Source organism: Jaculus jaculus, chromosome 6 (assembly GCF_020740685.1).
Source record: "Jaculus jaculus isolate mJacJac1 chromosome 6, mJacJac1.mat.Y.cur, whole genome shotgun sequence".
NCBI lineage: Eukaryota > Metazoa > Chordata > Mammalia > Rodentia > Dipodidae > Jaculus > Jaculus jaculus.
This window is the reverse complement of record NC_059107.1, coordinates 136,551,235-136,574,848: the sequence shown is the minus strand read 5'-3', so window position 1 is coordinate 136,574,848 and position 23,614 is coordinate 136,551,235. Positions and strand designations below refer to the sequence as shown.

At 43.5% G+C, this 23,614-nt stretch overlaps 1 protein-coding gene and 1 pseudogene across 2 annotated transcripts; one reads left to right on the top strand and one right to left on the bottom strand.

Moving 5' to 3' along the window:
* Nucleotides 1–1,995: 1,995 nt before the first annotated feature.
* Nudt4 (nudix hydrolase 4) lies at nucleotides 1,996–23,161 on the bottom strand. Of its 2 annotated transcripts, none has more exons than XM_045152998.1 (5): nucleotides 23,009–23,161; nucleotides 7,415–7,525; nucleotides 6,103–6,147; nucleotides 4,675–4,762; nucleotides 1,996–4,569 (listed from the first exon to the last, which is right to left on the bottom strand). In XM_045152998.1, the coding sequence occupies exons 1-5, from the start codon at nucleotides 23,105–23,107 to the stop codon at nucleotides 4,367–4,369; spliced, it is 546 nt and encodes a 181-aa protein (XP_045008933.1). In that variant the 5' UTR covers nucleotides 23,108–23,161; the 3' UTR covers nucleotides 1,996–4,366. The 2 variants fall into 2 exon arrangements, with proteins under 2 accessions (XP_045008933.1, XP_045008934.1); XM_045152999.1 differs by having other exon boundaries at nucleotides 4,675–4,759.
* Nucleotides 14,567–14,946, top strand: LOC101610284 (annotated as a pseudogene).
* Nucleotides 23,162–23,614: the final 453 nt, after the last annotated feature.

Below are 23,614 nucleotides of genomic sequence, written 5' to 3'. Positions count from 1 at the left end.
AAGGTTACTGAGGCATTTTAAATGCACACAGCCACTGCTCAGGCTTCTTACCAAAGTGTCATTTCTCCACCCATGTTTGCCTGCCGTCTTGGAGCTATTGAGCTCCTTAGTTTGATTACTTGGTTGGTAGGCATTGTTTATGTCAAGGTTGGCTCATGTTGATGCCATGTAAATGTAGCTAAGGTATTTCACTCATTTCAGGGAAAACCAGATCCACCACTTTTTAAATGTCTTGGCACTGCTGATATAAACTTGTGATAGATGTTACAAAATACAGGTGTAGCTAGTGTAGTGAACTTAACTTGCACTAAAGTAGAACAGTGTGACTAGTTCTTGCTGGGGGGTATGGGAATCTGAGCATTGGGGTCTTTGCTGTATAAATATCTTGCTAATATAGGACCTGGGGTGAAGGGGAACACTTTACTACTAGTATTTAGCCAAGAGTACTTGGTCAGGGATGCATTAGATAACAGAGGGAAACATCAAGGAAAAGATTACTTTTTAACCATTGTGCATCCATGTGATGTACTGCAATTACTTGGGAGATTTAAACTCATTTGCTTTGAAAGAAGCATTTAGATCCCCAAAGCTATAAAACCTTGAAAGAATTTAGCTAGCTAGGTAGAAAGTTACTTTGTGCTCTCACCCGTGCAACGTAGGTATTAGCAGATGCTGATTATTGTAGTATTGGCACAGAATCATGAGGGACTTTTCCAGTTTCCTTTGCACATGAGCAGACACTGCCGCTTTCCCAGCTGCTATAGGATCTGTGACATTCCAGTGTCCCTAGCATAGGTTCTCTTGCTCTGTGAGCCTCATGTCTAGGAAAGTGGTTAAGAGGACAAAGGAACAACCAGAAGCAGAAAATGGATCTTTTGTTGAAGGCTTGCTGCTCAGAGGAAGTAGGGGCGTGGCACTAGATGACGACTGGAACACTGTCTCCTTGGGTTTTGCTGTCTCTAAGCCACACATGGTCACGCTTCTGGAACAGCCTTGGAAGGTGAGGAGACATGGCAGTTGCCATTGCCCTCAAGTTACCTTGAGTGAGGCCTCAGAAAAAGGAAGGAAAATGGCTGGCTCTCAGTTTTAAACTTTATAGTGTTGCATTAGGAAGGCAGCCTACTCAGACATGCCAAAATTTTTGAGCCTCTTTCAGACCTTAAAAAAAAAAAAAGCCAGAAACTTGGGACTTCCAGACAACCACCACCAAACCTTAGTAAAAATGAATGGGGACCAAAATGGGAAAGCTATGACAGATGCTAAATACCAATAATCTCTGTCCTCTGCATTTCAGACTTCATCTGCATTCAAAGCCCATACCATCTCTAAGCCCTCAGAATTGTTTCAGCAAAACAGCGTAAAGAGGCAATGCTTACAGCACACCTCACTGCCTCATGTGAATCCTGAACCTCCAAAGTGACCTGGCCTGTGGAACAGAACATTTGGAACTCACCAGACTTTGTTGGCTTTCAGATGCTGTGTCTGGTGAATCTACTACTGTGGTGCATATGCAAACAAGAGCTTAAGAAAACATGGATGTTATGTGTATGTGGAATTTGGGAGATTACAAATAAAAGCCGGGCATGGTGGTGCACACCTCTAATCCCAGTACTTGGGAGGCAGAGGTAGAATTGCCCTGAGTTCCAGGTCAGCCTGGGATAGTGAGATCCTACCTCAAAAAAGGGCTGGAGAGATTGCTTAGTGCTTAAGGTACTTGCCTGCAAAGCCAAAGGTGCAATTTCCCAGGACCCACATAAGCCAGATGCACAAGTGCAGATGGTTTACAGTGGCTGGAGACCCTGGTACACCCCTTCTCTTCTTCTGCCTTGTTCTCTCAAACAAGTAATATTTTAAAAAGAAAAAAAAAATGGCAATACACTAGTGGTAGGCTTGTTCCTTTTTAGCCACCAATCCCACTGCTAAGAATCATAGTATACAAAGTTGATTCTTCACGACGCTATTGCATTTCTGTTGTTAAAAATAAACCCACACAAATCATGTTTCCATTTTTATTTGATGTTTCCAAAGGTAAAAAAGTCAAGATTCTTACATCAGTTAGAATGAGACCATCTCAAATGAGACCATGCAAAGCAATTCAGTGTGTACAACAATCATTTCTCTTCAGCTTTTCTGATTTATACAACAATGTTTGGTAAGAACTGGATGGCATGTGCTTGTTTTTTTACAATGTCTTTACAAAAACCACAGACAGGGTCAATTTACAATAACTTGTTTTCTGTTTTTTTCTTAGGCACATGGAACTTGAAATTTTAGCTGCCCAATTTTATTCACCTACCTCACAAATAAGCACAAACAACAGTCTCAACACTACAAACTTTGGAGGGTTGAGATAGTAGACATTATGTAGTAGATCCAACTACTTAGCCTGAAATGTTGTTGGCTTTCTTTAAGAATGACTGTCCTTAGGGCTGTCCCACTAATTTTGCTATATACTGGGCTCCACAACAGTAAAGAACCCCTGATGTGAAGTTTGAAAGTGACATTCTGCTAGTTGCATAGACTAAGACTGTCTGCTAAATGGCACTGAAGAAAACCTGACCCAAGTGGCACTACTTAGTCCAAATGTTTCTGACCAGAGAAATTATACAACAATATTTATAGGCTAGCTTTTAAGAGATGGTTGACATTAATACTGTACATATTTTACATGACAATACAGTCTGAGAGTTTATAAAATGAGTTCATGCACTAATATCTCTAAGAATATCATGTACAAGAAACTACATACTTGTGAAAGCATTTAAGGTGGAAGCAGTCTTATATACAAAACAATCCAGTTTCTATGTTAAGTATGTAATTTAGAGAAATTTCAGGGATTACGGAGAAAATAATTAGCCCACTGGTGACTGGTAAAGTCAATTTGTAGGTCTTAAAATGTTTCCTTTTCTAAAAAACATCCAGAATACATAACCTCTGTACAAAGAAAAATATAAAAATTCTGGATGGCCATGGTTGATTATACAACATAATTTAACATATACTCATTCCTTTGACAGCATTAGTTTGTGGACTAATGTTTTTATTTAGTTCAGCTGCATTTATGGCACAAGATCTCATTTTCAAAATGGCACCAATTTTCCTTAAGTTTAAGGACTATTTTTAGCAGCAATTATACTTTAACAACCTACAGAACAAATGTCTTTACCTACCTTTCTACTTTATGCTTGCCAGGTAAAGTGGTATTTACAAAAAGCTAACAATGTCTACATAAAAAATGATCTTTCACTCTCCTCACCCTGCAATTTCAAGGGATTTCCCCCACCCCTTTCGTTTGTGACCTCATTAAAGAGTGTGAGTTTTAGACCAGGTACCTAGATACTTTCCATGTGACGGTCAATTCTGTGTATGTGTAGAGGCAAGTGTAACATGAAACAACCCTCAGCGCGTGTCAGTGCTGTCAGTCAGGTGGCACCCAGCACTGACCCCCTAGAAGACAGGAGACATTCAAATCTCAGGCTTCTAGCAGCTGAACAGGAAGGCCTCTTCTAGTCAGCTGTAATGCAGCCATCCCAAGGCTACAGTCCAATTCTGTTACTGGTTAAAAAAAAAACTTAAAAGTGTCACCAAATTAGAAAACTGAAAATGCATTTTAAGTGCAATTTATACTGAGGGCCATGGGGTCCTAAGGTATTCCAGCCACATAAAAGGAATTTAAACAGGAATTGGCAACAAACAGCATGCAAAATAATTGCATGAATAATTTTCAGGATGAGATGTAGTTACTACATGCATTTTGCTAGCAATATTTTCCTAAAAATTACCAACTCTATAGTTATATATCATGTTGAATTACAAATACATTTTAGGGGAGATAGCCATACTAGGTTCACAGTGACATAATACCATTTGTGAACATTCAGTCAACAGCTCCTAAAAAAAGCAGCTCTTTTCAAAGCAATTGGACCATACAAAAAGTAGCCTGAATCTGCAGTACACAAACTGACTAATCTTAAAACCAAGTTTTGGGATGGAAATGTCTTTAATACCAAGAATATCTTATGAATTCTCACTACAGAAAGATTTGTTGATGCTGTGAATGAGAAATTAAGGAGAATATATACCCACAAGCAATTCAATCTGGTGAAATAAACCATAGACTGATGTCAAGTGGACAAAAAGTGAAAAATGCTCAAAAAAAAACCCCAAATAATATAGAGGGTGCAATTAAGGCATTAAAAAAATTCCACATGGCTTTGGCTTCTTACACTATTTTTACAGTCTTGTTGCTTAAAAATACATGCAAACTGAAATCCCTGCATGGCAAATTCAGAAGGTCTGCCAGCAGCTTTCAGACGTGGGACAAGGAAAGTGACAGGACCTGGGAGGGGAGGGTTCCCCATTCTCTCTATCTTACACTAGACGGCACCCCAGAGGTCTGTGCAGCAGTCACAAACAAAGCATTGTTATCTGGAAGGGAGGCAACTGTGGAGTTTCCATTGGCTGGAGAACAGCCCAGCTTCAGTTTTTCCAGATATTCTGCATGGACAGGTTTATGACACTGGAGAACTTTGATGGCATCTTCTACTTTGAACCACTCTCTCTTCCTTCCTAGAGAATAGTATAAAGTCAATTTCAACATATCACAAGTTACTAACAGTTCCCTTGCTCCCCTCCCCAAGCTAAGTACTGTTTTTCTTCCTTTTTAAAACTTACCTATATTAACAGAGTCTTCCCAATCTTCTAATATTTCAGTGACTGTAAGAACATAAACATATGTTCTGTGCTTTCGGTCTTGATTCTGCTTGAATATAAAAAGCAAAGCATTTTAATCTACAGGAGCTACTCGTGGACTTTTTTTTTTTTTTTTTTTTTTTTGGCTTTTCAAGGTAGGGTCTCACTCTAGCTCAGGCTGATTTGGAATTCACTCTCTAGTCTCAGGGTGGCTCGAACTCACGGCGATCCTTCTACTTCTGCCTCCGAAGTGCTGGGCTTAAAGGCGTGCACCGCCACATTTTTTTTTTAAAAATCAAGATTTGAGTGGAATCTGTTTTAGAAATCTGTTAAGGCCACATATGGTAGTCCACACCTTTAATCCCAGCAGGGGTAGGATGATCACTGTGAGATCCAGGTCAGCATGAGACTACAAGGTGAGCTCCAGGTCAGTCTGGGCTAGACTGAGATCCTACCTTGAAGAACAACAACAAAACCCTATTTTGTTCACCTGGCTAAGTGCTGAACCTGTTAAAAAGTCAGTTTTCTATTTTTATTTTATTTACTTATTTAGGTTTTTTCAAGGTAGGGTTTCACTCCAATCTGGACTGACCTGGAATTCACTATGTAGTCTCAGGGTAGCCTTGAACTCATGGTTATCCTCCTACCTCTGCCTCCTGAGTGCTGGGATTAAAGGTGTGTGCCACCACACTGCGTTTTCAGTTTTGTATTTTTATGTGGGGTGAGTCAATACATTTATTACACTATACAGCATAAAGGAGCACAGCAATTCCAATTCTCCCTTATTTAGTAAACTTTATAAAACAAAGTACTATTTATTTCCTTCCAAAATTTTAAGTTTCTTTATAATGGGACTTTAAAGACCCTGTCTACCTGAATCACAGAAAAACTTGTATTTTTCAGTTTAACCACGAGATGGTGCTGTGGAACTGAGTAAAGTACTGCAGTGTGGAATTGAACTTTACTCATAATACCAGTAGTATTCTGGTGAGTCATCAATTCCAAGTACCATACAATTGGAACTTTTAATTCCTAAAGGCTTAAAAATAAAATGTCTATGCTGTTTCCATCAGAAAGAATGTACTAACTGCAGGGTGTGGTGGTGTAGTCTATAGCAGTTGCTGGTCGTGGTGAGGCACACCTTTAATCCCAGCACTCCAGTGAGTTCAAGGACAGCCTAGGATTACAGAATGAATTTCAAAAATGTCTGCAGCATACCATGTGCACTGAACTACAAATGTAGTTTTCTGTGTCAGTCCCCTGTACTCATTGACAAACAATCACTACTTCATTTTCTAATCCTCATGACTGACTTGCCTCCTGATAGTTTTAGAGGAATGTCTGGTTCAGGTTGCTGTCAGGAAAGAATCATGAATTCTATTAACAAAAAGGCTTATTTTTGTAACTCACCTCAAATATGCCAAGGAGTCTTCCTAATTTTCCTTTGACTCCAGCCTATTAAAAAAAATGCTGAAATTTATATTGATGTTTTCATAGTAATTAAACTCAAGCCATGTTATGGCTATTTCAAAAGTTTAAAAAATATTTGAGAGACAGAGAAGGAAGGAGGGAGAGAGGGAGGGAGGAGGCAGATAGAATGGATACACCAGGGCCTCTAGCCATTGCAACAAACTCCAGGAGCATGCACTACCTTGTGGCATCTGGCTTACGTGGGTACTGGGGAGTCAAACTGGGCTCCTTAGGCTTTGGAGGCAAGCACCTTAATTGGTGTAACATTTCTCTTCACAAATTTCAAGTTTTGAATCTCAACAGATGAGGCTTCCCATACCAAGTTACTATCTGCTTTTGTGAAGATTTCTGGCTATATCAGGATCATGATTTTCATTTATTTCATATGTAGCAAAGGCTGATCACAACAGATTTGGGGGGTGGGGACAGCGTTGAGGAGATGGCCTCGCCATTACAGGCATTTACTTGCAAAGCCTCCCAGCGTGGAGTTCAGTTTCCCAGTATCCATGTAAAGCCAGATTCACAATGTATTACCATGTATCTGGAGTTCATCTGCAGCACCCATATTTCCTTTTCCATGGGTGAGGAATCCAATTCTACACACTACCTTTCTACTGCAGCTACTCATCCCCAGCACCAGTGACCTCGTACAACTTCTAGCACAGTGCAAGAAAGGCCACTTCTGAGCTTGTCACCCTTCTCAGGGAGTGGTCCATCCAGCAAGACTCAGGTCTGAAACCCTTCCTACTATACTCCAGAGCCCAAAGAAAGAGCTTGGGCATGCACTTAACTGCTTACATGCTGTTTGCTTTGTGAGTAAAACCAAGTTCTCTCTAAAGGAAGACAACCAGGGCACATGTGAGATTTTGTGCATGGTTGTAGTTACATTTTATTGGATCTGAAGCCAAGTATAATATGAACATGCTTATTGAGAATTACATTGCATGAATGTGCTAAATATCATTCTAACCATGCTTTGAGCCATCATGTTAACATGCTAATTATTAAGCAATAATGTGTCTGATCAATAGGAAGTTGCATGCTAGCTGACTTTTTAGTTCTACTTTACCAGGGAGAAAAAAAATTCACCATTATCTGTTTAGCAAAATGTTAGCTACAAGGACATAACATGTTGCTCAGTATTACCTAGCAAAATGCCTTATAATTGGTACAGCTTATTGAGAAAACCCTCCTGTAAAATCCCACAACAGGATATGTAAAAGGAGAGCAAACTAACGGTTCTTCCTCTCACCTCTTCATAAACTTCCCTCACAGCAGCACCGCCAGGCTCCTCTTCAGGCTCCATTCCCCCTCCTGGGACAATCCACTGGTCTGGGTACCGACTGCTACTCACCAGCAACACCTGCAAGACCCACGAGAATAACCATGTCTTTGGGGCTGAGAGAAGCACAAGGGACACCAACGCCATTTCAAGCCTTTGTAAGATTCTAAGATTAATCCATTGTTAAAAGTCACTGAAATTGGGCTGGAGAGATGGCTTAGCGGTTAAGCGCTTGCCTATGAAGCCTAAGGACCGTGGTTCGAGGCTTGGTTCCCCAGGTCCCACGTTAGCCAGATGCACAAGGGGGCACACGCGTCTGGAGTTCGTTTGCAGAGGCTGGAAGCCCTGGTGCACCCATTCTCTCTCTCTCCCTCTGTCTGTCTTTCTCTCTGTGTCTGTCGCTCTCAAATAAAAAAAAAAAATTTTTTTTAAAAAGTCACTGAAATTACTTAAGGGCACAAGCAATACCACCTGCAGCACGCAGTAACTGCAAGTCTCTGGACAAAGTCAGAGTTCAACGCTGACAATGGTCACACTAGTAAAAACCGTCAGATTGAAATAGCAAAGTGTTCTAGTCCTTAAGTAGGCTCATTAACCTGAGTTGAGGTTTTTGGACTCATCAGTGATTTTCAACTATGGGATCCTTCTGACTACAGGCCAGTCACCTTGCATCTCCACAGCATTTTGTGAGAAAGGAATAGGGAATGCATGAAAAGCCAATGCTCAGTACACAAGCACTTGCTATTTTTATGCTTCTGACTAGGTTAATCCTAGGTGGAAAGAGAACCTTCATATTCCAAACCCTCTGAGCAAAGATGCTCCCCTTCAGTAGGACAGCTGTAACTTAGGGTCCAGAATAAGACTTGCAAATGACAGCCAGTCGACCACCTGTTTTGGAGTGGTCCAAGCTAAAAATGGGTGGTTGGTCATTTGACATGGTCTTCCTATGTAGCACAGGTGACTTGGAATTTGCTAGGCCAGGCTGGCCTTGACGTCCCCTACTCCCTGCCTCTGCTTCACAAGTGTAGGAGTTATAGTTATACACCACACAAAGTTTGGTGGTCTTTGTTTTTAAATTAATTTCATTGCCCATAGTTGAACATTTATTAGAAGCCAAACATCCTGCCTCACTTCTGTGTACTGTCTGGCTGCCTCTGTGCTGCTTCAACGGCAGAACTGTTGAGACAGATCACATGGCCTGCAAAGCCCAAAATACTTATCTGGCCTTTTATAGTTGAAATCTACAGACTCCTGGGCAAGAATGGCATTAAAGCCTTAAGTTCACACATAAACCCTTTAAAAAAGTCACTATCTCCTCATAGATAAGATCCAGCTGTTAACTATTTAATGGTACCTGAAACAGTATACATATCCACCTTAGAAAGGGAATTATAGGCTAGATTAGGTTAAAATTCAAGTTTTGGAAATGATCTTTTTGAAGAAGACAACAACAACCAATGTTTATGAAGGTATTGAATGGCTGGGCGTGGTGCGCACATCTTTAATCCAGCACTTGGGGCCAAGGGAGGAGGCTCACCATGAGTTCAAGAGCAGTCTGAGACGACATAGTGAATTCCAGGTCAGTCTGGACTAGAGTGAGACCCGATCTCAAAAAAAAAAAAATTTACTGAACTATATTGCATTCTAGTAAATTTAAGCAGTTCTTCCTGGGGAAAACACCACGTTTAAATTTGTGTGTGTGTAGTGCTAGGGATTGAACCCTAAGCTTTGAGCATGCTAGGCAAGCACTCTACCACTAAGCTATACCAGCCCTATAGGAAAGCTGAATTCTCCAGTGTGGGTCCTGATTTTTGACAAGCACACTAGCAGTTCTTTCTCTAGTAGCTTCCACCCTTCTGCCAGCGAAGATGCTAGCTCCCTGGTTAAAGGCGTTTATTTGGAAAGACTACTTACTGGCCCAGATGAGATTCTTTAATATTCACATAAAGGCAAATGCAAAGTGGTACGTTTGTCTGGAGTTCAGTTACAGAGGCAAGAGGCCCTGGTGCACCCATTCCCATTTTCATATCCTTCCTCCCCCCACTCCCTCTCTCTCACACACACAATCTCTCTGCTTTTCTCTCTCTCTCAAATAAATAAAAATATTCTAAATGAACTCTCAAAAGACTGAGTTGGGAAACCACTGCATCTCTCCAGGCACAGATTTGCCTGTGGACACCTTCACCTCATGGCAGTGAAGGATTACTATGCAAGGGGTCAACACTGTTTCTCATTCTGGATCTGGCCAGGACTCTTGCTTCCACCAGCACCTGTTCTGTCCAGTACATAACTGGCAACAGCAGCACATCCACAGAAAGCACTGTAAACTAACACAATGGTTGGCAAGGCCTTAGCTGAAGCAACAATGGCTACTGTGAGATAGCCAGCATCTAGTCCAAATAGGTTTTTTTTTTTTAAATTTAAGCTGTAAAAATTAACAAATACAGATCCCAGCACTTGGGTGACAGCAGTCGGAGGATCGCTGTGAGTTCAAGGCCACCCTGAGAATACATAGTGAATTCCAAGTCAGCCTGGGCGCTACACCAAAAAAACAAAAGAATTAACAAATAGAGCCAAAGTATCATAACTAAAACCGAAGAAAAGGCCACCCTGAGACTCCATAGTGAATTCCAGGTTAGCCCTGGGCCAGAGTGAGACCCTACCTCGAAAAACCAGAAAAACAACCACAAAAAAAAAAACAACGAAGAACCAGAGCAAAACAAGTCTAGCATCATGGGAAGACTTAGGCCTGAACTTGATACACTCAGTGATGGGGGAAAAGTGACCTTTCGGTGCATCAGGTTCCTTGTCTGTAAGGAGAATAACTGCCTTGTGAGATTAAACCTCTTAGTCCTGGCTTAGCCAGGCTGTTGGCCATTACAAGCTCTCTGCCTTCCCATCTCCTGAGGTCAATCACCTTACCAAGAATTGTTTGTTCCCAAATGATGCCAGTTGTGCTTGGCTTATAATTCTCAGAAATAGTGATGACAGGACAGAAAAGAAATACATCAAAGAGACTACAGAGTTTCATTAAAGGTAGGTTACCTAATGGCTATGCAATTAAGTACAGATGAGATTACTGTAAAATGTTGGCAAAAGGAAATTCTTTTATTTATTTGAGAGGAGAGAGTGAGTGGGCACGCCAGGGTCTCTCACCACTGCAAACAATGTGAAAAGTTTATTCACAATGTGCCACACTGTCCATCTGGCTTTAGGTAGGAACTGGGGAATCAAACATAGGTACTTAGGTTTCTCAGGCAAGTGCCGTAACCACTAAGCTATCTCTCCAGCCTTGCAAAAGGAAATTTAAAAGTGAGGGGGGCTGGAGAGATGGCTTAGAGGTTAAGCACTGGCCTGTGAAGCTTAAGGACCCCAGTTCGAGGCTAGACTCCTCAGGACCCACGTTAGCTAGATGCACAAGGGGGCGCACACGCCTGGAGTTCGTTTGCAGTGGCTGGAGACCCTGGCATGCCCATTCTCTCTGTCACTCTCAAATAAATAAATGAAAATAACAAAAAAATTAAAAAAAATAAGGGAGGGGCTGAAAAGATGGCTTAGTGGCTAAGGCATTTGCCTGCAAAGCCAAAGGACCCAGCTTCTGTTCTCTAGGACCCACGTTAGGCAGATGCAGAAGGTGGCACATGCGTCGGGAGTTTGTGTAAAATGGCTACAGGCCCTGGTGCACCTATTGTCTCTCTCTCTCAAATAAATATATAAATAAGTAATAAAATTTTTAAAAAAACTAGGTGAAGGTTTTTAAATTCTGCTATAAGCACAGTGAATCACACTTAACACTTTGTTACAGGTCAAGCTATTGACCCACTGTATTTAAGTGTTTAAGGTATATAGCCCATTCCACCTGCCCCAGTTAAAGGCCTTAGACTCTATCTACTTGTTCATGAAATTCTTATTCCACAACTCTGTGCCTTCTAAGGACTTCCTTAATCTCTGGAAAGTTTCATGAAAACAGAATGGTAGATGGAGAACGTTCATCTCTTTCAAACAAAGAATGCAGCATAAATTCCCTAGTCTTAAAAAAAAAAAATTCTTTAGAAAGCCAGGTGTGGTGGTGCACGCCTTTAATCCCAGTACTCAGGAGGCAAAGGTAGGAGAATCCCTGAGTTCAAGGACACCCTGAGGCTACATAGGAATTCCAGGTCAACCTGGGCCAGAGTGAGACCCTATCTCGAAAAACCAAAAAAAATTCTTTAGCTGAATGAGGAAACACCATGGATAAAGAAGGTGTTGAATGTGCTCTATATTTACTTTACTAACTTTGTGATAGCCCCAGGCAGGCCTTGAACTCATATTCCTACCTTTGCCGGCCAACTGTCGGGATTAAAGGCGTGTATCACCACACTGGCAAAGTTCTTCTTATTATTTTTTTAAATATTTGGGATGGAGATATAGCTTAGTGGTTAAGGTACTTGCCTGCCCAGCCTAAAGATCTAGGCTTCATTCCCTAGGACCCATGTAATCCAGATGCACATGGTAGTGCATGCGTCTGGAGTTCATTTGCACTGGCTAGAAGCCCTGTCATGCCCATCCTCTCTGTCTAATAAGTAAAAGTAATGTATATGTGAGAAAAAATGTATTCACTTTCTTGGCTTGCATGCCAATGGTACACGTGAAGGTCAGAGAGCAACTTCAAGATGTCTGTCTGTACCCTTCCTTCTTTGAGATAGGATCATTTGCCAACAAACATCAGACTAGCTCTGGATCGCTCATGTATATGCCACTCTGCATCTAGCTCTAGGTAGGGTAGGCAACTGAACCCAGCTGCAGGCTTTGCACAAAGCACCTTTAACAGATGAGCCATCTCCTCGTCTAGTGTTCACATTTCTTGGAGATAGTGGGAATAAAGTCACATGTTATTTTTATGGCTGAAACCTAGCAAAAAAAAAAAGTAAATCCATGAAAATGTGTATGACTACTTATATAAACTTTTCAACAATTCAGTAACTTACTATCCAAGAGTCTTTTGACATCATAAAATAAATTAGATAAAGCCATTAACTTCAGTTGTATCTCTCCAAAACAAGGTAAATTTAAATAAGTATTTAGTACATATGGTATAGAAATAACTATAGTATTTAAATTACAAGCTTAAAGATACTAATACCACAGCACATAGCTGAAAATTGTGTTTAGTAAAGTACTCCTCTACTCATCTTGAATATTTCATGTGGCTAAACAAGGGCAATGCCATATTTGGGAGAGAGGCAGGTGGTAAAGAGCGTTTTCCGGTGTGGTGGCACACTTTTGATCACAACACTCAGGAGGTGGAAGGGTACAAGATGGCACATGGATCTAGAGTTCCTTTGCAGAGGTCTGGCATGTCCATTCTCTCTCGCAAATAAAAAGGTATTCACTCTCTCCACTTCTACTTAATATATGCTAATGTCTTAAGAGCAATCAAAGAAATAAAAGGAAAATAAGTCAAACTATCCTTATTTGTAGAAGGTAAGATTTTACACAAGACCTTCAAGACTCCATCAGAAAAAAATCGAAAACTGACTAAATACTTTCAGCACACACAAAAATCAGTTACTGCCAGGGCCTAGTGGCACACACTTTTAATCCCAGCACTTGGGAAGCAGAGGTAGGAGAATCACCACCCTGAGGCTACATAGTGAATTCCAGGTAACCCTGGGCTAGTGTGAAACCTTACCTTGAAAAACAAAACAAAACAAAAATAATAATAATTAGTAACTGCCCAGTGTGGTGGCTCATGCCTTTAATCCCAGCACTTGGGAGGAGAGGTCGGAAGATCTCCATGAGGCCACCCTGACTACACAGTGAATTCCAGTGAGGCACTATTTCAAAAACAAAGCACAAAGAAAAATAAATAAAGGAAAAAGAAAGAATACAAATCAGGGCTAAAGAGATGGCTTTGCAGTTAAGCACTTGCCTGTGAAGCCTAAGGAACCAATTCAAGGCTCAATTTCCCAAAATCCACGTAAACCAGATGCACAGTTAAGTGCTTGCCTGTGAAGCCTAAGGACCCTGGTTCAAGGCTCTATTCCCCAGGACCCATGTTAGCAGATGCACAAGGGGGCACATGCATCTGGAGTTCCTTTGCAGAGGCTGGAGGGCCTGGTGTACCCATTCTCTGTCTGTCGCTCTCAAATAAATAAAAATAAACAAAAATTAAAAAAAATGAAATATCCCAAATCAAGGAATTCAAAGAACACTTTGAAACACTGAAAGCAGGTGTGTTGTCATACATTTAATCCCTGCACTCAGTAGGGTAGGAGGATCCCTGTAAATCCGAGACCAGCCTGGGCTATAGAATGAATTCCAGGTCAGCCAGAGTTAGAACGAGGCCTGGCTTTAAAAAATAAATAAATAACTAAAAAACTGAAGGAGCTGGAGAGATGGCTTAGCAGTAGAGGTGCTTGCCTGTGAACCCTAAGGACCCAGGTTCAATTTTCCAGTACCCACATAAGCCAGATGCACAAGGTGGCACATGTGTCTGGAGTTCGTTTGTTGAGGCTAGAGGCCTTGGCTTGCCCAGTCTCTCTCTGCCCCTATCTCAAATAAATAAAATACTTTTTTAAAAAGGGGGTGGACAACCAAAGCAGCACTCCAGAGGCAAAGGCAGGAGGATCGCGACGAGTTCAAGGCCAGCCTGAGCTAGAGAGCTAGACCCTACCTTTAAAAACCAAACAACAAAGACAGAAGCTGAAGGAGACACCTGACAAAGAAAGACCTCCTGTGCTTGTGTACTGGAGGATTCAGAGCTGTGAAAACAGCCACCCTCCCTAAACCAATAGAATCACTGTAATCCCCAACTAAATAAGTAGCATTCTTCATAGAAATAAAAAGTATTATTGCCAGGCATGGTGCATGCCTGTAATCCCAGCACTGGGGAAGCAGAGGCAGGATCACCATGAGTTCGAGGTCACCCTCAGAGTATATAGTAAATTCCAGGTCAGGCTACCCTGCATGCGGGTGGGAGCTTTGCTCTGGTGCTGGAGACGTGCTTGGCTCTATCCTGGAAGCGTTGAGGTGCATGGCCTGCAATGCAAAGTGCACGTATGCGCCTGCCACCTAGGATAGTTTTGGGCACTTTGAACGGGTGTCAGGGTGGATGCATAGCTTAGTAGGATGTATACCATCATGGCGTGCACGAATGTCACGGCGGATGCTCTCAAGAGCATCAACGATGCTGAAAAAAGAGGCAAACGCCAGGTCCATATTAGGCCGTGCTCCAAAGCCATCGTCCGGTTTCTAACAGTGAGATGATGAAGCACGGTTACATTGGCAAGTTTGAAATTATTGATGATCACAGAGCTAGAAAAATTGTGAATCTCACAGGCAGGTTAAATAAGTGTGGAGTGATCAGTCCCGGATTTGATGTACAAATCAAAGACTTAGAAAGATGGCAGAATAATTTGCTTCCATCCTGTCAGTTTGGTTTCATTGTCCTGACAACCTCAGCTGGCATTATGGACCATGAAGAAGCAAGATGAAAACACACCTGGGATTTTTTTTTCTAGGGGTATAAAGAAAGCAAACGAATAAAATGCCTCAGTGGACTCAAAAAAAAAAGAAAAAAAAAACGAGAGAGAAAAATATTAAACTCATATGGAAGCATGAAAGACCCTGTATAGCCGAAACAATACTGCTGGAGGCATCATCACATCTGATTGTCAGACCAGATCAGGCACATTCAGAGTGGTATGGCTGTAGACTGATTTTCAGTTATCCGACAGAGCCATGACAATAAAAACATCAAAGCTGGCCAAGCGTGGTGGTAAACACCTTTAATCCCAGCACTTGGGAGGCAGAGGTAAGAGGATTTCCATGACTTTGAAGCTGGCCTGAGACTACATAGTGAGTTCCAGGTTGGCCTGGGCTAGATTGAGACCCTACCTCAAAAAGGCAGGGGAAAAAACCCCACAGAAAAACAAACAAAACCAGAGCCAGGCATGGTGGTGCACACCTTTAATTCCAGTACTGGAAAGACTGAGGTAGGAAGCTCGCCATGAGTTTGGGGCCACCCTAAGACTACAGAGTGAATTCCAGGCCAGCATGGGCTTATATTGAAAAACAAAAAAACACCTGATTTTTGACAAAGATGCCATAAAAACACATTGAAGAAAAGACAGCACTTCCAACAAATGGAGCTGGGAAAACTGAACAGATATCACATATCCACAGACAGAAGAATGAAAAGTGGATGCACAAGGTGGTCCATACATTTAGTTTGTTTGCAGCTGCCATAGGCCCTGGAACGCCCCTTCTCTCTCCCTCCCTCCCTCTCACTCTTTGGTTTTTCAAGGTAGGGAGGGTCTCACGCTAGCTCCAGCTGACCTGGAATTTACTCTGTAGTCTCAGGGTGGCCTTGAACTCACAGAGATCCTCCTACCTCTGCCTCTGGAGTGCTGAGATTAAAGGTGTGTCTCTCTTTTGGTTTCCATTCTCTAATTTAAAAAAAAAAGGGGGGAGGGGCTGGAGAGATGGCTTAGTGGTTAAGCGCTTGCCTGTGAAGCCTAAGGACCGTGGTTCGAGGCTCGATTCCCCAGGACTCACATTAGCCAGATGCACAAGGGGACTCATGCATCTGGAGTTCGTTTGCAGTGGCTGCAGGCCCTGGCGCACCCTTCTCTGTCTGCCTCTTTCTCTGTCTGTTGCTCTCAAATAAATAAACAAAAATAAACAAACAAACAAAAAAAAATGGAGCCAAGTGTGGTGGCACACACTTTTAATCCTAGCATTTGGGAAGCAGAGGTAGGAGGACTGCCATGATTTTGAGACCACCCTGAGACTACACAGTGAATTCCAGCTCAGCCTAAGCTACAGTGCAACCCTACCTCAGAAAAAAGAAAAAATAAAAACGGGGCTGGAGAGATGGCTTAGCAATTAAGATGTTTGCCTGCCAAGCCTAAGGCCCCAGGTTTGATTCTCCAGGTCCCATGTAAGCCAGGTGCACAAAGTGGCACATGTGTTGGCTACCCTGAGACTACAGAGTGAATTCCAGGTCAGCCTGGGCTAGAGTTGAGACTCTTTATCTCGAAAAATCAAAAATAAGTAAATAAATAATGGTATTACTAACTCACCCAGTAAGAAGCTGGACCAACTAGTCCTTCATAAGCTTTAATTCCTTCACCATATCAAAAGCCTAACATATAGGAAGATAAGAGAGGAAAATAGATAAGAAGTGTCAGTTACTTAAATGTAAATAAAAGGTTTTGATTTTCTGGGCGTGGTAGCACACATAGTTGAGTTCCAAGTCAGCATGGGTTAGAGTGAAACCCTACCTTGAAAAAACAAATTAGAAAGAAAAGTATAGTTTCAGAAATACCAAAATGTAGGCCGGCACAGGGCACAAGCCTTTAATCCCATCACTTGGGAGGATGGCTATATGGTGAGTTCCAGGTTAGCCCTGGCTAGAGACCCTACCTCAAATAAATAAATATACACCAAAATGAATTTACCTACTTCTGCTTAGCCCACAGCAGGCTGTGCATTATCACTAATAGTAGTAACTCAAGTTGGTCAAGGTGACTTCTAGCCCGTCCATGGTTCTTTTGTTGTTGTGGTTTTTTTAATTTTTTTCAAGGCAGGGTCTTGCTCTTGCCCAGGCTGACCTGAAAATTCACTATGTAGTCTCAGAGTGGCCTTGAACTCAAGGTAATCCTACCTCTGCCTTGTCCCTCGCTCCTCTCCTTCCTCTCCCTCCCATGCCACCACACCCAGCCACTATTGTTTCTTGTTATTTGTATTTATTTGAAGACAGACAGATGGGCCTTCAGTCACTGCAAATGAACTCCAGATGCATGTACTACCCTGTGCATCTGGCTTACATGGGTCCTGGAGAACTGAACTTGGGTCCTTGGCTTTGTAGGCAAGTGCCTTAGCTGACCTAAATTTCACTATAGTCTCAGGCTGGCCTCAAACTCAGGATGATCCTCCTACCTCTGCCTCTCAAATGCTGGGATTAAAGGTTTAAGCCACCACGCCAAGCCCTCTTTTTTTCTTTTTGAGGTAGATCCTCACTCTAGCCCAAGCTGACCTGGAATTTACCGTGTAGCCCCAGGCTGGCCTTGAATTTACAGCAATCCTCCTACCTCTACCTACCAAATTGCTGGGATTTGTGTCAGCCACACCAGAGACAATGAAGTGATGCTGTAACCCTTTTCAGTATTAGAAGAAATGATGTAAGAGCCTAACAACAAGAAAGAAAAAGACAGATGGGAGTGGTGGTGCATGCCTTTAATCCCAAAGTTTGGGAGGGAGAGGTAGGAGGATAGGGGTGAGGCCACCCTGAGACTCCACAGTGAATTCCAGGTCAGCCTGGGCTAGAGTGAACCCTACCTGAAAAACAAAAACAACAAAAAAGAGTTTGATTCCTCAGCACCATGAGAAAGACTAACCTGAGGTAGGTAAATTTTTAAAAAATATTTTATTTAGAGAGTCAGAGAATGGTTGCACCAGGGCCGACAACCACTGCAAACAAACTTCCAGACGATTGTACCACCTTCTGCATCCAGCTTTACGTGGGCACCAGGGAAATCAAACCTGGGTCCTTTGGCTTTGCTAGCAAATGCCTTAACTGCTAAGCCATCTCTCCAGCCCAATAGTTTTAAATGACTTAAATCTCTTGAGAAAATTATGACTATACACATATGAAAAGGATGCCTGACAATCCATTCGGGTGTAAACTGTTCAACTATATTTAATACTCCACGTTAGAATTATTTTACTATTCATTAAAGCTCAGGTTTGATTTTTTTAATTAATTTAATTGATTTTTTTATTTTATTTATGTGCAAGCAGTGAGGAGAGGAGAAAGAGAGAATGTGCGCACCAGGGCCTCCTAGCCCCTGTAAACAAACTCCAGAGGCATGCACCCTTCTTGTGCATCTGTAGACACTGGGGAATCGAGCCTGGGTCTTTTGGCTTCTTAGTCAAGCACCTTAACCACTAAGCCCTTGAGGTTTGAGTTTTAAATTTTGAGATTATCTTTCCCAAGTCTTGGTTTCACTATATCACTTTTCTGGGTCTGGATTTTCCAGGCAGATTCAGCTGTATGGCGGATCACGAGAAGTTGTAGTCGCTACCTCCGTGAGTGAGCTTAAACACTCATCAGAGCAGCAGAAAGACAGAAACAATTGTGGTCCGTTCAGAAGACTATTAGTGCCTCCCTCTGGAAACTGTGCCTAGATCCCACTCGGGATCAAGTTAGCTCTATTTCTCCCTCTAGCAGTCTGTATCTTTGCTATCAGATCACTCAGGCTTATACTGGATGTTCTCAGGGTTTTTGTTTTTTATTTTGGGGGTGGGGGAAATGCTGGGGAACAAACTTACAGCTTGCAGTTGCTAGGAAGCACCACTACCGAGCTGCACTCTCTATCCCTATCCTAAGTCACAACCCAGTAGACCACAGCCCAGCTTAGCCTACTTGTCAATGTTTCATTCCTCCTGTTCCAAGTGTCACACACTGGATCCTAAACCCTGAGCACCTGAAAGGACCTTTATATTACATCTCATACTCATTGTTCAAACTTACATATGTCCCATGGAACTCATTTCTGGTTACCTGTTTACAAAGCTACTGTCATCTTTGACTACATGAGAACAATAAATACCCCAGCTACTCTCTAGAAATTTTCTGTGGGCTTGTCTCTAAGCTCAACTGCCAACAGTGAAAGTGGTGGTTCCTCACACAAATAACTAGCTGGAGAGGCTGGTCAAATAAATCTAAGACGCAGAAACACAAGACATGATCTGCATGTCTCTGTGACCTTAGGACATGTCATTTCTGCCCTTTGGTTACTCAAATTCTTCCTTTTTTTTTTTTAAGTTTTGGTTTTTTTGAGGTAGGGTCTCACTCTAGCCCAGGATTACCTAAATTCACTATGTAGCCTCAGGTTGGCCTCGGACTCATGGTAATCCTCATACCTCTGCCTCCTGAGTACTGGGATTAAAAGCATGCATCATACCCAAACTTCCTTAAAAAAAAAATGGGGCTGGAGATGGCTTAGCAGTTAAGAAGCTTGCCTGCAAATTCTAAGGACTCAGGTTTGATTCCCCAGTACCCACAATACCTGCATAAAGCCGGTTGCACAAAGTGGCACAAGCATCTGGAGTTCTTTTGCAGTGGCCATTCTCTATCCTTACACAAATAAAATAAAAAAAAATTAAAAATTATCTATTTATTTGAGGAGTATGGGTGTTCCAGAGCCTCCTGCAGCCGCAAATGAGCTCCAGATGCATGTGCCACCTCATGCATCTGGTTTTACACTGAACCTGGGCCATCAGGCTTTATAAACAAGCACCTTTAACCACTGAGCCGTCTCCCCAGGCCCTTTCCTCCTTTTCAAAGACACGTCATGTTATGTAGCCCAGGCTGGATGCAAATTCAAAATCCTGCCTCAGACTCCCAAATGCTGGGATTAGGTATGGAGAGACTGGCTCAGCAGTTAAGGCACTTGTCTCCAAATGCTGGAATTACAAGTGTGCCCCAACAATGTGCCAGGCTCCCTAATTCCATCCTGTGGTAATACCAGGCAGAAAACAGGTAAAACAGAAAAAAACATGGGCCACTCTCAAAAGAACATAACTCTACTTTAAGAACCTGCTCTGAGCCAGGCGTGGTGGCACATGCCTTTAATACCAGCACTCAGGAGACAGAGGTAGGAGGAACGCCATGAGTTCAAGTCCACCCTGAGAGGACAGAGTCAATTCCAGGTCAGCCTGGACCAGAGTGAGTCCCTGGGTGGGGGTGGGGGTGGGGGGGCTGCTCTGGCTGGGTGTCATGGCTCACACCTGTAATCACAGCACCAGAGGGGCCAAGGAGTTCCACATAGCATTCTGGGGTCAAACAGAAATGGCTTTATTTCAAGTTACTCTCTTCCTCAGAACATACATTAAATGTTCTAATTAGGATCTGGGTGTTCATAACCCAGTAGAAACATTTCTCACACTTTAGTTTAAGAAAAGTGAGTCTGAGCTGGTTTGAATACTATCTTTGGAAGTCTAAGTAATGTCATTTCACAACAGTGAAAGCAAATCAACAGCTTTTCTAGGCTCCTTATGGTTTAGTTGAGTTTATTCTGTAATTATTGTGTAATAGAAAGACTCAACTAGACAACCACAGAAATAATTGTGAAGAGCTAAACCAGATGCTGTAAATTGGCTGTGCATTTTAGAGAATTCCAGTGTCTTCCCTCAAGAGAATATCCTTTCACAAGCTGATTCTCAACAAACTGGCTTCTCAACTTCCAGGCTGTATAATAGATTTCTCTAACATACTCCCCAAATTTTACTCTTTGTCTTTAAGGGTACTATCTCTCAGTTCATACACTTAGCAATTCCCGGATCTTTTTACGTAGTGTCTATAATGGAATCCAGAGCCTCCACATGCTAGCAAGCAATCTAAAATTGAGCTACGCTCCCCCCAAACACAAATCTGCTAATATGGGTCAGTTCAATTTCTCCTATCCCTTATATTTTCCCCAGGGATGGGCGGGGAGAGATACACACACACACATTTTTAAAATAAAGTCTGTCGGGTCTGCCTGGACTAAAATGAAGACCCTACCTCGAAAAAACCAATAAATAAATAAATAAAAGTCTGAGCCAGGTGTAGTGGTACACATCTTTAATCCCAGCACTTGGGAGGCAAGGCAGAAGGATCGCTGTGAGTTCAAGGCCACCCTGAGATGACATACTAAATTCCAGGTCAGCCTGAACTACAGCAAGATCCTACCTTAAAAAAGAAATAAATAAGGTCTGAATTTCTAAGTTCACATTATGGTAAGACTTCAAAGGTAATATCTTCTTTCTTTAAGGCTTTGAAGCTTGACCTAACAACGTCTCACTCATTCAACAAATGGTGAGCATCATATTGCTATGGGGCAGGCCCAGCATCTCCGGTAAGGACTGGATCCTGATTTCTGCCTCTACTACTTCCACTTTGGGCAAAGTAGGCTCAGCCTTGTCTTCTCACCTATAAAACAGGAATAACCAGCAGCTCCAAGTGCTAAAAGGATTAAATGTAACAAACTTTCCTCTGGCTGCACCTAACAGATTATAAATGCTCAATGAAAATATGATTATACAACAATGTTGAGTAAGTAACACAGGATCCTTGCTCTATCTTGGTCATTATTACATTCTTTCCTATCCAGTTTATTACGCTGTTAACAGGGCCTCAACGATCTTCTAAGGTTTTTTTTTTGTTTGTTTTTGGTAGACAACATTTACTGCTTTGTTCGTTTTATGAATGTTAAGCCCCCCCCCTTGTGTTTTTCTCTTAAGTAGATCTATTTCATAGACCTTTCACTTGGAAGTTCCTTCAAGATTTAGGTCCAGCAGAAAGGCCTCCAGAAAAGGGGAAGAGCATTTTTTTAACACAAGATTTTTTTTTTAAAAAAAGCAAAAAGTTTTAAGAGCATTAACATTCAAGCACGTGATTTTTTGTGAACAAGAACCAAGTCACTGGGTGTACACTATGTCATACTCATAACTCCAGGGACTGGCAATAAATAAGACATTAAATTGCCATCTCGGCTTTAGCTTGGTATTTTATTGGACACAGTTATGGAAGTAGAACTCAAAATATTAGCTTTCCCCCTTATCTAATCATTCTAGGCATGGCAGTGCTGCAAGCTTTGAAACATCGGCTACTAAGTGACTTGAAAACAACGAACCATTTTAAAATTGAACAATGTAACTGAAATAGAAAAAAAAAAAACAGAAAATCCTGCTGTCTAGGGAAAACCTAAGAGTCTGTCAAGCCATCACAGCTGGGTAAATTAGACACGATTTGACTTGCTCCTTTTCCGATGTCGACACATTTGTCAAGCCAAACCCTGGATACGCACGTTAAGAGCGAGAGAGAACTGTCTGAAAAAAAAAAAAAAGGCAACTTTTCCCGTTTCTAAACCATTTAGCCCCGTTTGGCGTGATTGCACATCTCCCACTAAACCATTTTTTTTTTCCTGCGGCCAGAAAACTTTCAAAGCAGAGGGCCGCTTTGTGAAAATGCAGTGTAATTATGCCAACTGCTGGTGAGTTTTAATGGATCCGCTTCAACGGAAGACTGGCCAAACGAGAGCGAGGTTTTTTCATTTCGGATCAAGCCTCCGGTTTGCGCCTCTACAAACAAGCCCACATTTAATCCGAAACCGCAAACTGCTCCGACTAACATGGGAGGCAGGAGGGCTCGGCGGCGGCGCTGCCCTCGCCAGGGGCGCTCCGGGCTCGATCCGGCTTTCGGCTCCATCCTCGGGTTAAGAGGGTGCCCTCCGGCACACCGGGCGAGCCTCGCCGGCCCGGGACCTCCCAGGGGTGACGAGGGAGGGACGGCCCCGGAGGACGTCTGGAGCCGGGTCCTCCTGCAGGAGGAGAAGCGCCGGGCTGGGCGAGCCCCTTTGTCTGCTTATCTCGTCGAGAGAGAGAAAGGAAGGAAGGAAGGAGGACGGAGCAGGGCGGAAGGAGGAGGGGGCCGATGGCGGCGGGCCGGGGAGTGTGAGGCCGGCCCGGGGCCGATCCTCCCCGCCCTCCCCCGGCCCTGCCCGGCCGCAGCGTGCGCGCCCCGCGGCCGCTCACCTCGTCCTCCTGCTCGCTGCGGAAGCACAGGCACGCCGCCCGCTTCTTGAAGCCCTCGCGGTCGTACGTCCGCGTCTGGTTGGGCTTGAACTTCATCATAGAGCCGGGCTCCGGCGGCGGCGGCGGCGGCGGCTGCGGCTGCGGCTCCGGCTGCTGAGGCTGCGGCGGCTCCGGCCGACGCCGCGGGGACCCGGCCGCCGCCACCCCGCCGCGGACGACGACGACGACGACGAGGGCCGAGACGAGTCGGGGCGCCGAGCACGCCGGCGACGCGGTGGAGGACGAGGACGCCGATCACTGGAACCCGGGGGCCGGGAGGGAAGCGCCGCCTCTGCCCGGGCGCCCGCCGCTCTCCATGGAGGCTCGCCTCGCCGCTCCCTCCCTCCCTCCCGTCCGCCCGCCCGCCACCGACCACGGCCGCCGTGGAAGGGGGAGGTGGGAACGAGCGAGGCTCCCGGCTCGTGCCACGCGGAGCCGGTAGCTAGCGGCGGCGCACACTGGCCGGCGGCGCCGCGGCGGATGCGCGCCGCCCCTTACGCCCATGTTTAAGTAGCGAGCGCGCGCGCCCCGCCTCCGTGCCCTCCGGCCCCCCCAACCCCCGCGGAA